This window comes from Leucopleurus acutus (assembly GCF_964270905.1).
Source record: "Leucopleurus acutus genome assembly, chromosome: 9".
In the NCBI taxonomy this organism is placed as follows: Eukaryota; Metazoa; Chordata; class Mammalia; order Artiodactyla; family Delphinidae; genus Leucopleurus; species Leucopleurus acutus.
The window spans coordinates 64,770,015-64,782,830 of record NC_139144.1 but is presented as its reverse complement, the minus strand read 5'-3'; the positions used below and the strand labels follow the sequence as shown (position 1 = coordinate 64,782,830).

General features: G+C 40.3%; 1 protein-coding gene across 1 annotated transcript; it reads left to right on the top strand.

The window, feature by feature from the left end:
- Positions 1-7,676: 7,676 nt before the first annotated feature.
- LSM5 (LSM5 homolog, U6 small nuclear RNA and mRNA degradation associated) lies at positions 7,677-11,304 on the top strand. Its single transcript, XM_082846209.1, has 5 exons — positions 7,677-7,730; positions 9,234-9,329; positions 9,606-9,633; positions 10,351-10,423; positions 11,042-11,304. Exons 1-5 carry the CDS (start codon positions 7,685-7,687, stop codon positions 11,072-11,074), a joined length of 276 nt encoding a protein of 91 aa, XP_082702335.1. The 5' UTR covers positions 7,677-7,684; the 3' UTR covers positions 11,075-11,304.
- The last annotated feature ends 1,512 nt before the right edge of the window (positions 11,305-12,816 follow it).

The following is a 12,816-nucleotide window of genomic DNA, read 5'->3' as shown; positions in this document are numbered from 1 at the left end:
GGCTCCTGCAGCTCTGCACCGCCCCCCCCGGGCCGCAGCCGAGCTTCCCTCATCCGCTTCCGCTGCTTCCGGGCTGTCACCTGATGCGGCGGCAGACGCCGGTAAGGCGGGACTGGGCAGGATTGGGAGGCACCTGATGAGGCGGGGCCTGGCGGGGCCTGGAGAGGGGGAGGGGCGCCGGGATGGGGCGGGGCCTGGTTGGGTCGCCTGGCACACCTGTCCCCCGCTCACACCCTCTAGGTGCGAACTCATCCCGCTTCCTCCTCCTCTGTCCTCGTTTCTTCCCCCTTAAAATCTCCGCCCCTTCCCATCTCTTCCCTCAGCTTTCCTTTTTTTTACTTCACTTTCGGAGTATCCAGTTCTTTCACTTCCTTTCCTTCGCCTCTCTGGCCTACAGTCTCTCAGCTTTCCTTTTTTTTACTTCACTTTCGGAGTATCCAGTTCTTTCACTTCCTTTCCTTCGCCTCTCTGGCCTACAGTCTCTCTGTTCTTTACTCTTAAATTTTGATAACACGGAGACATATTGGTGCGGCTGTATATCTGTGTATTCAACCTTTAAATTACCTGCTTACTCAGAGTTTCTCATTTGCTTCGTTCTATGTTTTTTTTCCTTATTTAAATATTATGTGTAGGAGTTTGGAAGTGTTTTAAGGCCTGATGCAGAATATCCTTGAAAGTAAATTTACAGGGAGACCTGTAAAATGATCCTTCTAGTCCTGCTATTTTATTTATTTATTTATTATTTTAGTTCTGCTATTTAAAAAAAGAATTCATTCTATCTTTCTGGTTTTAGTACTCTGGTCAGCACAGAGTACTAAAATACATGGGGTCTGTTGTCACCAGGATTTTTTATTTCCTTACTGTTTGTACTAATTCAATTAAAAAAAATTGAAACTAATTTTATGTCAATTTAAAGTGAATAATGGAAATACTAATAGATTTAACAAGTCTTATCCAGGGCATTTTGAGGATAGGTACCTGCTTCAAATAGCATTCACAATTATTACAATAACGAGCTGTGAAGTTTATCATTACATGTTGCACATCCCTTAGTTTAGACAACCTTAGCAGCTGATTCCACTTCTGGCCTTGAAATTTAAGGACATTCATTCTAATATAAGTATGGCTGAGAAAAACAGTATACTCTTCTTAGAATATACTTTCTATGATTCAGTTGAACTGTTTTAATGCTAAGAAAAATACTGTAGAAAAATTTCAAGATGTTGCTACTATTTCTTTTCTGTATTACAAAAGTCTTGGCATTGGCTCAAAACTGTGTGAAACTATAATATTGCCTGTATACAGAATATGTTACTGTTTTGTTCCATCTGCCTTGACATTTAGGCCACAATTGGCCTAACTAAAATTGAAGTGAAATTGAACATCTTTTCAAAAGGATGTAAGGGCAGGACATCTTAGGACTATGTATCTACAGTGAATGCCAATTGTTTATTCATTGTGCAGGAGACCCAGTAATAACTTTATAAAAATCCATGTCATTTTGCATCCTAGGGCCTCCAACTAAGATTAAATCATTTATTCATAACCATTATGTTGGTTAAATGTTTAAAAATTATGTCATTTAAAATAATGCTATAAACAAAGAAGATATGTTACAGGGAAAATTGGAAAAGAAAGTAAACGAGTGGATTTCCAGAATTTTTTCCATCCCTAAATATACAGACTGGTCCATTTAACAATTTAGAATAACAACTTTTACAGTAGTTTTTTTTTAATATTTTTAAATTAATTTATTTTTGGCTGCGTTGGGTCTTCATTGCTGCATGTGGGCTTTCTCTAGTTGTGGCGAGTGGGGGCTACTCTTCTTTGCAGTGCGTGGGCTTCTCATTGTGCTGGCTTCTCTTGTTGTGGAGCCCAGGCTCTAGGAGCACAGGCTTCAGTAGTGTGGCACACGTGCTCTAGAGCACAGGCTCAGTAGTTGTGGCACATCGGCTTAGTTGCTCCGCGGCATGTGGGATCTTCCTGAACCAGGGATTGAACCCATGTCACCTGCATTGGCGGGCAGATTCTTAACCACTGCTCCACCAGGGAAGTCCTACATTAGTTTTTAATGAGTTGTATTAATATAAAATAAATTCATTAACAACATATTGTCTACAAGGACAAATATCTATTGAGGAGAAAATAGAAATTTCTCCTTTATTTTAAAAAGTATTGTAAGGAACAAGATTGGAAATAACAATTTGAGATAATGGAATACTTCCTGAACATTATTTTGTTTTGTTTTTATTTTTTTAAACTTTTTATTTTATATTGGAATATAGCCAATGAACAATGTTGTGATAGTTTCGGGTGCACAGCCAAATGACTCAGCCATACATATACATGTATCCTTTCTCCCCCAGACTCCTCTCCCATCCAGGCTGCCACATAACATTGAGCAGAGTTCCCTGTGCTATAGAGTAGGTCCTTGTTGGTTATCCTTTTTAAATATAGTTGTGTGTACATGTCAATCAACTCCCTAACTATCCCTTCCCTCCCCCCACCCCCCTGCAACCATAAGTTCATTCTCTAATCTCTAAGTCTGTGAGTCCGTTTCTGTTCTGAACATTATTTTGAAAGGAAACTTTTGCTTGTATTTTTATGATGACATTTATCTCCAGGGAAAAAATTAGAAATGCTTTTCTGAATATACATTACATTGAAGAGCTTCTTTTAATTATATATATTTTATGGTGAATTATAAATGCTACTTTATATCTGCTCTGTAAGTAAGAGCTAATGGGAGAAAAACCCTGGAGACATAGAGCTGTGACATGTTTTCAAATTCATTAAAAATAAACTCTTCATCTGGAATTGCGTATTGTTTCTTTTTCTGTCTTGCCTCAGGAAAGTACTCAGTAAAATAAAACCACTCTCTTCCTGCAATCCCCATTAACTGTACTCTCTAAACAAATTGTATCAACTTTTTCAGAGTATAAAGAGACTTTCTTTATTCTTCATCAATAATATTGAATATTGCTTATGTTAATTTGGTTTCTGTAATGGAATACAAAGTATTGACTTTCTTAAAGCATATTTTTCTGAATTTTAAACTCTATCAAGTAACCAATGCCTTGAATTTGGTCCCTACTCATATTATAGTATGGTGAAAATAAAACAAGAATACAGATAGGAAAACAAACAAACAGGAAAAGAAAAGGGCTTCACAACAAATTTGGTATTACTTTGTCTTTAGAATCATGTGAAGATTAAGGAGGTTTTTGATGGATATAAATGAAATAGAATGAGAAACAACTTAAAGAACTTAGACCATACCTGGCCACAATGCTTGCCCTTGAACAGATCTCAGTAATAATGATCTTAATGGAACAAAAGAACAAAAAAATGTTATCAGGTAAGAGAAGTAACAATAGCAAAGATAATACATCTGTCGTAAAGACTCCCAGTTCTGTTTCAATGATAAAGATTAGTCTGAAGCACTTTCTTGAGCTGTTTCGCTCAACTGTAACCTGAGGTTTGATGTTGACCATTTGTGACCCTCCTGCCTTCAACCCACAAAAACTTTGACTCTGTCGACCTTTGCCCCAATTCTGTGCTGAATTTTCTGCTCAAGCCCCCTCATGAATATGCATGTACCTTAGCTTAAAACTTCCCCAATTTTCCTGTTCGGAGAGATACTGTTTTGGGAAAGATCCCTGGTGTTATCCTTACTTGCTGCAAGTAAGAAATCCTGCCTTCTCTGGATCTTTGGCTTGGTTGTGTCTTTCAGCTAGACACCCACCAAGAGGCAAACCCAGTTTTCCGGTAACAAAATTGCTGCCTTAAAATGGCTTATGTCTTTAAAAGTAAGATAAATGTGAAACTAGCTACCTAGCAATGCTAGCTTTTGTAACGCCTACTCTAAACCAACCACCATATTAAATATTAGGAAACAAAGATAAATAGTAATAGCTCATATTTAATGAGTCCTCTGCTAGCTACTTTTCATGTATTATCTCATTTAATCTTCACAACAATCCTGTAAGTAGACACTATTATTCTGTTCTTTCCAATGGGTAACATGGGACTTGCAAAGTTTGAATAGGTCAAATAACTAGAAGGAATTGTGGTGGAGATGAGGTTTGAATCAAAGTAATTTAACTTCAAAACTAATGGATTTAATCATGCTTCTTCCCAAAATTCTTGACTTTGAGGAACCTTTTTTTGCAGGAATGGGGTGGGGTGGGATGTGTGTTACCCCCTGGCTAGATAATTATAAGAAAATGTTACCGAACACAAGTTTGTGTGACCAATGCACAGTGAGGCCAAACAGACCGAAACATTGGAGTTTGGAGCAGAGAAAGATTTAGTGAGGTAAGAGGGTGGTGCTCTAGGAATCTTTTTTTTTTTTTCTTTTTGCAGTATGCAGGCCTCTCACTGCTGTGGACTCTTCCGCGGGCCTCTCACTGCTGTGGCCTCTCCCGTTGCGGAGCACAGGCTCCGGACGCTGAGGCTCAGCCGCCATGGCTCACGGGCCCAGCCACTCTGCGGCATGTGGGATTCTCCCGGACCGGGGCACGAACCCGTCTCCCCTGCATCGGCAGGCGGCCTCTCAACCACTGCGCCACCAGGGAAGCCCTAGGAATCTTATGCTCAACCTGAAGCTACTATCCTCCGCCAGGGTGGGGGCCATAGTTCCTACGGAATTCAAAGATATTGTTATGTGTGTTCCTTGAGCAAGAACCAGGACCCTGCCCCAAGGCTGCACCATTGTTTCTTGATTTCTCCTCCCTTATTTCTGCATCCCCTCCCTTCCCTAATTAGAAACTGTTTGAATCTGCCCTTTGGAACTCAGGGAAGGTCAAGGAGGCTGAATGAAGCCTACTTCCTACAAACAAGAAATGGGGGACACAGAAAGTCTTTTGTGCCCAGGAGGGCCCACAGGGGAGAGCATTGAGAGCTATTAACATTGAGCATTGAGAGCATTCTGAGAGCTATTAACATTGTTGCAGGATAATGAGAGAGCCCAAGTCTGCAAGTCAGAGAAGCTTCACAGAGGTGGTCACATTTGAACAGGGTCTTGAAGGATGAATGGGATTTATTAGAACTTGGGGACAGAGCATCCTAAATGCAATAAAGTAAAATCACTAAGGACTGAGGTTATTAAAGGACAGCATTTAGAAAAGGGAGGGTTTTATGACAAACTCAGGGGAAGTATATAAGATTTAAGTTAAAGTGCAGCGAGAGATGTTTGGAGGAGGGCACATGCCAATTTGGAGGAGGGCACACAATACTCCCTCTACTTGGAATGCTGCTCTTGTCCCCTTTCTGCCTATCCAATTATTCATCCTCCAAGACTAGATTCCTGTCAATTCCTTTGTGAAGCTTCCCAAGCTATCTGTGTGGCCAATGGGCAAATTTAACTCTCTGAGTATGAGGAACTTTATCCAAATACCAGATCAAAGTGAAACCGCAGTCCTCCTCAGATGCGACTTGAACCCAGCCATACTTCAGATTGGGACTTGAACCCACAATACCAGACTTAGGAGGGGACTCAAACACATTGTCTTTTCATTGACACAGCTTACATGGTGTCAGGACTTACTGAAGGTCATGTTCTTTGGTCTCAGCACAGAAATAATTCAGTGTGAAGCAAAGTGATAGGCAAAGAGTGGGTTTATTAGCATAGGATGCTTGTGAGGGATACAAGTAGTCAGGCAGGGGAGCACAGCTCCGAGAACAAAGAGGGCTATATTTTTATAATCAAGGAAAAAGTGGGGAGGGGAGAAGACCAGCTCCTTCCTCATTTTTGGGTAGAGGTCAAATCTTACATCATTAGATCCTCCTTTGACCCTATATGGTCTAACCCAGACTGTAATGGCGCTATTTAAATCATATGTATATTAGCAAAAGGGTAGTGACATATACTAAAATATGGTAATTTATCTCAGGTTTCAGCACAATGTCCCCTTTCACCTAGTTTCTTTCCCCTTTCACCTTTATTCCTGTTTTGGCTTCTTGCAGAAATGCTACTCTTCAAGAACCATAACTCCCTGACTTCAGGTAACTAGATGTAGACCCCATATCTACTGTCTTGTGTTTTAACTATCAGGATTTGTGGTTTGAATGCACCTGGTATTCCTTCAAGGTAGAGTAAATTTTCTGCTATGTTACTGGATTCTTTTATTTTCTTTTAAACTGGATTGTTTTCTTGAATGGTCATTAGTTTACAACAGTCTCCCAAACTCCCTTAAAATTCTCTCTTTAATCCCCTAGTGGGATTTATAAACTAACTATTTAATTATCCTACTCTATCTCTATTAAAAAAGTAAATATTAGGAGTAAATGTATTTGTAAGTTTCCTGACACATATGAGGTACTCAATATTTCTGAAATGCAAAAAAGCCAGGATTGGCTTAGTATTAAGAAGGAGGTTGAATCCTAGGGGACTTTGAACTCAAGGGCCCACCTGTAAGGGCTTCTGAACCTCCTCACTGATGTTTGCCTTAAATCATACCTACTTCTCTAGGATCCCTGAAGCTAAAAGAGGACTTTTTGCTTTATATATTTCATATGCCTTCCACATAATGTTTGTTAATTGTCTTTCTCCCCTATTTATCCTCTGGCTCCTATAAGGACAGAAGACATTGTAGTTCTGTTCTTTACACTGTTTTATACTCAGCAAAATGCCAGACAGTGTGCAACTAAAGTATTTGTTCAATGAATGAATGATGGGTGCTTTACAGTCATTTGTTGTATGAATGAAGGATGTTCTTTCTGGCCTCTCCTGCTTAGGCTCTTTAGTTTTAAGTTCCTCAGACACAAACATAAAATATACTAAGGCAGAAAATTTGTTTGCTTTCTCTTTTCAAAAAAGAAGTGTAAAAGCATCAAGGTTTCCTAAATGTGATGTCATTAACATAGAGTGACATCTGGTGGTTGCCTGTTGGACAATGTGTTTGTGGAAGAAATAGTGAAAAAAGTCTATAGTAGACTCCTAGATATAACAGGATTTAAGAACGATAGTAGAAAGTAGGGAACATATTTAAAATCTCCCCCTCGCCCAGAAAAGTTTTTTTAAAAATGTTAGTTGTGGGTTTTATTTATTTATTTTTGGCCACACCATGCGGCAGGCGGGATCTTATTTCCCTGACCAGGGATCGAACCCATACCCCCGCCATGGAAGCACAGAGTCGTAACGACTGGACCAACAGGAAAGTCCCTTAGCTGTGGGTTTTCAATCCACTGGACTTTTAAAAGAATTGGTAGATTCCTTAAAAGAAACAAAAATAATAACAACAAAAAAATTTACGAAAATTACAACACAATGAATCGGTGGCGGGAAAATCAAATTTATTTATACTGGTCTGAAGAAAGATCCTGGGTTGAAATGAGATACAACTTGGGGAAGATAAGACGACTCAAAGGTTTCCGTTTGGCAAAGTCTTCTGGGTTAGAGGAATAATTTATTTACAAGGCGGGATAGTTTTAAAGTCTCTTGGAAATTTGGAGAGAAAAGTGAGTGTCTGTCGAGACCGCAAAACGTTCAGTGAACGGAAATATTTCCCAGGATCTCATTGCCGGGGAAGGAGTGACTGGGAGCGATCCTCGTGGACCGGACCGATCGCACTCTCGGCCTCAGATTGGTCGAGTCTGAACGGGCTGCCGAAAAAAGCGGAAGCGCGCTCTTTCAAACTCGCCTTCCCAACTTCGAGAGACGCAGACTACTTCCGGCGTAGCCATGGCGGCTAACGCTACCACCAACCCGTCTCAGCTTCTCCCTCTAGGTAACCGTTGTCTTGTTGGGGTGCCGGGGCGGGGAGCTGAAGATTAAGGTCGAGGCCCGAGGGGCAGCGCAGCCCCTGGCTGAGTGTTAGAAAAACGTATATGACCAATTGCTTTCTTCGCGGCTCTCCTCTAGGCGCCAAGTCTCTGCGGCCTGAGGCCGCCCACGTCTGTTCGGCGTGGTGGGGTTTTCTCGAGGCAGGGACTTTTGACTCCCCAGACCAAACCGTCACCGGAAGAGGTTCACGCTTAGTGAATAAGTCGTTGGTCTTCTTTGTTGTGAGCTCGCCCTTACAGTAGTGGATAGCAGTCCCGTTCCTCAACCTGGCATTTAAAATCCCCATCTGTTGCCTATCTGGCCGGCTGTTGAGAGAGGCACCAGGATCTGGACTGCGCCTTAAAAGAGGACTCTGGAAACTAGCTTTTCTTGCCGCTCATTCTTTAAACAGTTATTGCGCCTCTGTGCACTGGACACTGTGATTGGGCACTGTTCAACAAACTAAAATCACGGCCGTTGCCTTCAGATAGCATACAAACCAGTGTAGGAAACAGGATACCGGGCAAATAAACATCGTACCAAATAACGCTAAGCCTGCTGAAGAGATGTTCAAGCTGCTGTCAGACTACAGAGGATAGACTTTTGGGGGGTGGGGGAGACGTAGTGACGAGAAGGGATCTCTGGTGAAGACAGGCCTCTTTTTTTTTTTAAATAATGTTCTATATTTTTCTAAAATTTTTTAAATTAATTACGGCTGTGTTGGGTCTTCGTTTCTGTGCGAGGGCTTTCTGTAGTTGTGGCAAGCGGGGCCGCTGTTCATCGCGGTGCGCGGGCCTCTCACTATCGCGGCCTCTCTAGTTGCGGAGCACAGGCTCCAGACGCGCAGGCTCAGTAGTTGCGGTTCACGGGCCTAGTTGTTCCGCGGCATGTGGGGTCTTCCCAGACCAGGGCTCGAACCCGTGTCCCCTGCATTAGCGGGCAGATTCTCAACCACTGCGCCACCAGGGAAGCCCAGGCCTTTCTCTTAATATTTTGTATCTGAAGGGTGATTGAGCTAGTGGATGTGGCCGTGATTGTAAAGTGTCATGGAACAGACTCTTTTTGAATGATCAGTGTATGCCAGGCAGTGTCCATTGGGGATACACTGATGAGTAAAAACAACCACCATCTCTGCTCTCATGGACCTTAGAGTCTGGCGGGTGTGGGTGGGGTTCATATGTCAATAGGATAATCTAAAATAATATTAAGCCACAGCCATGATAAATTGTTACAAAGGAGGGGTAAGTGGAGAACAGGGAAAACTTTCCTGTTAATAGAATGATTAACAGAGACATGTAGTGTAAGATCTAAAGTTTTCGAGTGAATACTTTTCCTGGTTTATATTTCACCATATGCAAGTAATAAGTGCCAATAGGCACTCACATATTTGTTGAAGTAACGAATGGGCATAATAATCTTTTCTCTCCTCTCCCCCCCCCCTTTTTTCTTGTTAAAAACAAATCCATAGAGCTTGTGGACAAGTGTATAGGATCAAGGATTCACATTGTGATGAAGAGTGATAAGGAGATTGTTGGCACACTTCTGGGATTTGATGACTTTGTCAGTATCCTTTTAAAAGTTGGTAGTATGGTTTTTTCTTCGGTATTTTAAAAAAAGAACTTTAGACTACTTATGGATTTTTATAATAAAAATTAATTTATTCTCATGGAAATTGTGATAGTGTTTTAAGAGGTGCGTGTACTGGAAGAAGATGAAATTACTAATCACAAACATTTTGAATTTGAGCCATTGTGTTCAATGTTATAATTAAAACTGAACAAAGGCAGAAGCCAGAGTAAATTTAACTTGGTATATTTATTTTCTTAACACCAAATTTCAGATATGGTACTGGAAGATGTCACTGAGTTGTGAGTAGTGTTGAAAATTAAGGAATTGGGCAGGGGAACCTCTTTTTAATTTAAGGCAGTTTTAGTACTGTTGAGTCAGTAAAATGATCTGTTGAGTCAGAGAACACTGCCTATTCGAACTACTCTAAAGATAGAAGTTTTACCTACTGATGTTAGTAAAATTGGATTAGAGGATTATTACCTTTATGTAACTGTCACTAAATTGCTAGGAAATTAGTAGAGACAAAGCTTTAAGGTAAAAGGTACTAAAAACATCCAGGGATCTTAGGGCTTAGGTCAAATAAAGGAACTGATAATAAGAGCATTTAATGCTTTAAATTAATTATTCTACAACTTATATATAATAGAAAATGTAAATGATGCCTCAGTTATATTAATTATAAAGATCATGACCAGTAGCTCTGCTTTCAGATTTGAATTAATTACAGATTGGTATAATGGATAGGAATCAGTAGTAGATAATAGTAAAAAGAGTGAGGATAGTAAACATTTTAGTTCATATTTGATCTCCTTGGCAAGTTTCAGCTTTTTAGATGAAGATCAGCTCAGTGGATGTGGATCTTAGGCCAGTCAGTCCACTCTGTTGCCTTTGGGGAAGAATTTACATCACCCAGGGGTGATGTACATCACCCACTTTGTCTCTGAAAAGTGTTGGTACAGTTGCCTGACCTCATGTTCATTTATATAGAATAATTAACCTTTAATCTATTTGTTTAGTGAAATCACACCAGAAGGAAGAAGAATTACTAAATTAGATCAAATTTTGCTAAATGGAAATAACATAACAATGGTAAGACACAGTAAAGCTATTTTTATTTAGATGTTAAGCCATTTTTGTGGGGCAGGGATTACAGAACTAACTTGCTTGACTAAGTGCTCATGGGTCCAGTGGTGCTTAAGATGGGAAATGGGTGCTCTGGTGGTCAGGGCTCTATGGCCAAACTGTTGAAGATGACATTAGGCCTAAGATAGTTTGCTTGTGCCTTTTTTTTTTTTTTTGCGGTATGCGGGCCTCTCACTGTTGTGGCCTCTCCCGTTGCGGAGCAGAGGCTCCGGACGCGCAGGCTCAGCGGCCATGGCTCACCGGCCCAGCCGCTCCGCTGCATGTGGGATCTTCCCAGACCGGGGCACGAACCCATGTCCTCTGCATCGGCAGGCGGACTCTCAGCCACTGTGCCACCAGGGAAGCCCTGCTTGTGCTTTTTAATCATTTGTTTTGCTAGGAATCATTGTTGAGACACTAAGTATTAATTGATGATGTTGGAATTGTAAACAGCAGTGACATGGAGAAAATGGAAATATGGGGGAGGGGCAAAGAGGCGTGACTCTGATCAATGAGGAGCTCTCAGTAGGGGTTTTTAGATTATGTAGTTCTAAACTAAATATTAAACTTTTTCCTCCTTTGCAGCTGGTTCCTGGAGGAGAAGGACCTGAAGTATGAATGGATTTCCTTGACTTATGCTAGATTCTGTTTTGTCTTATAATGACAACAAAATAGAATTTTTATTTTAACCTTTTAATGTTTGTATTCTCTGAAGCCAAGTTTTCCGTTAAAGGGAAATGCTTTGAAGATGCATTGTAAATGCCTGTTTTTGTAAGTTAATCATGATTATGTTGGAAAAAGAAGAACAGTTTGTTCTTTGAAAACAAAAATAAAGGTGTTTTTGTTAACTGTCATTTTATTTATTATACTGCAATAGCCAGTGGTTGTAGTTACTTTGTCACTTGCTTTCCTGTCATTTTATGATTATTTGCTTCCTCATTTAGGTGACCATTTGATTCTCAAACAAAAATGGTTCCAAACAAAATGATGAGCTTTGATTTTGAACAGGTGCATTAAAAAAACCTGAAATGATTGCTTACAAAATTCAGTTCAAACTCTGATGCTTTGAAATGAGGATTTTTCTACTGAACTCAAGTTCCATTAACTCCTATTAAAAACAAAGAAGCAAAATACACAGGTAATATATGCACATTGTAGAAGTGCAGATAAAGTAAAAAGGAAAATATTAATCACTTTGCTGTATATTCTCTTAGACTTTCTTAATATACTCTCAGTACACACTTTATTTTTACAAAAACTTACTCTTCCTGAATGTACTGTTTTGTAGCCTCCAGATAAGACTTTTTTTTGAATTTAAATGGGGAGAATCTTTCCGTGTCAAATATTTTGGCAGCATTAATGTGTGCATAATATTTTATTAAATGGGTTTACCATAACTTATTTAGCCTATTCTTTATTACTGGCCACAGTAGTCTAACTAAATCTTTATACATTTTTATTTTTCTTAGAATAAATTCATAAATATGTAAGGTCAAAGGATAGATATTGTCGTGTTGCCAACAAAAAGTTTGTGCCAACCTACATATAGTTGTAGTTTTTCATAGTACCCTTCACACACTTAACAACATTGGCTATGTTCTATTTTCTCCTTTCTTTGCCATTGTGATAGGCAAAACCTGGTATGTTTAAATTTTTAAAAAGTAATTTTGAACTGATTTGTATTTTGTGAATTACTTATATGAGGGTTTTGCCATTGAGATGCTGTTCTTTTTCTTACTAATCTGTAAGAATTCTTAATACGTTACTCTTAATCATGCATTTTGCAATAACTTCCCCAGTTTGTAGTTTGCCTGTTGGTACTTTTGTTTGTTTGTTTGTTTTTATTTTTGGCTGTGTTGGTTCTTCATTGCTGCACACGGGCTTTCTCTAGTTGCGGCAAGCTGGGGCTACTCTTGGTTGTGGTGCACAGGCTTCTCATTGCAGTGGCTTGTTGCGGAGCACGGGCTCTAGGCACGCAGGCTTTAGTAGTTGTCGCGCGGGCTCAGTAGCTGTGGCTCGTGAGCTCTAGAGCACAGGCTCAGTAGTTGTGGTGCAGGGGCTTAGTTGCTCCGCTGCATGTGGGATCTTCCTGGACCAGGGCTCGAACCCGTGTCGCCTGCACTGGCAATGCTGTGTTCTCAAACAAGTGGGAGAGAGTTCCGGTGCTTTTTTGCCGCATAGCTTACACACTTTCCTTTTTCAGGAAGGTGAGACTAAGCCAGAAGACTGTATACCAGATGTCCCAGGCAATGAACATGCCAGGGAATTTCTGGCCCATGCACCAACCAAAGGACTTTGGATGCCACTGGGGAAAGAAGTCAAAGTCATGCAGTGTGAGTGTGGAAGGGTTTCAAGTAACA

Excerpts from the sequence above, each read along its gene's own strand:
- LSM5 (XM_082846209.1), top strand. The coding sequence starts at position 7,685 with ATGGCGGCTAACGCTACCACCAACCCGTCTCAGCTTCTCCCTCTAG. Across the intron at positions 7,731-9,233 it reads GTCTCAGCTTCTCCCTCTAG|AGCTTGTGGACAAGTGTATA; the intron begins GTAACCGTTGTC and ends ACAAATCCATAG. Across the intron at positions 10,424-11,041 it reads ATGGAAATAACATAACAATG|CTGGTTCCTGGAGGAGAAGG; the intron begins GTAAGACACAGT and ends CCTCCTTTGCAG.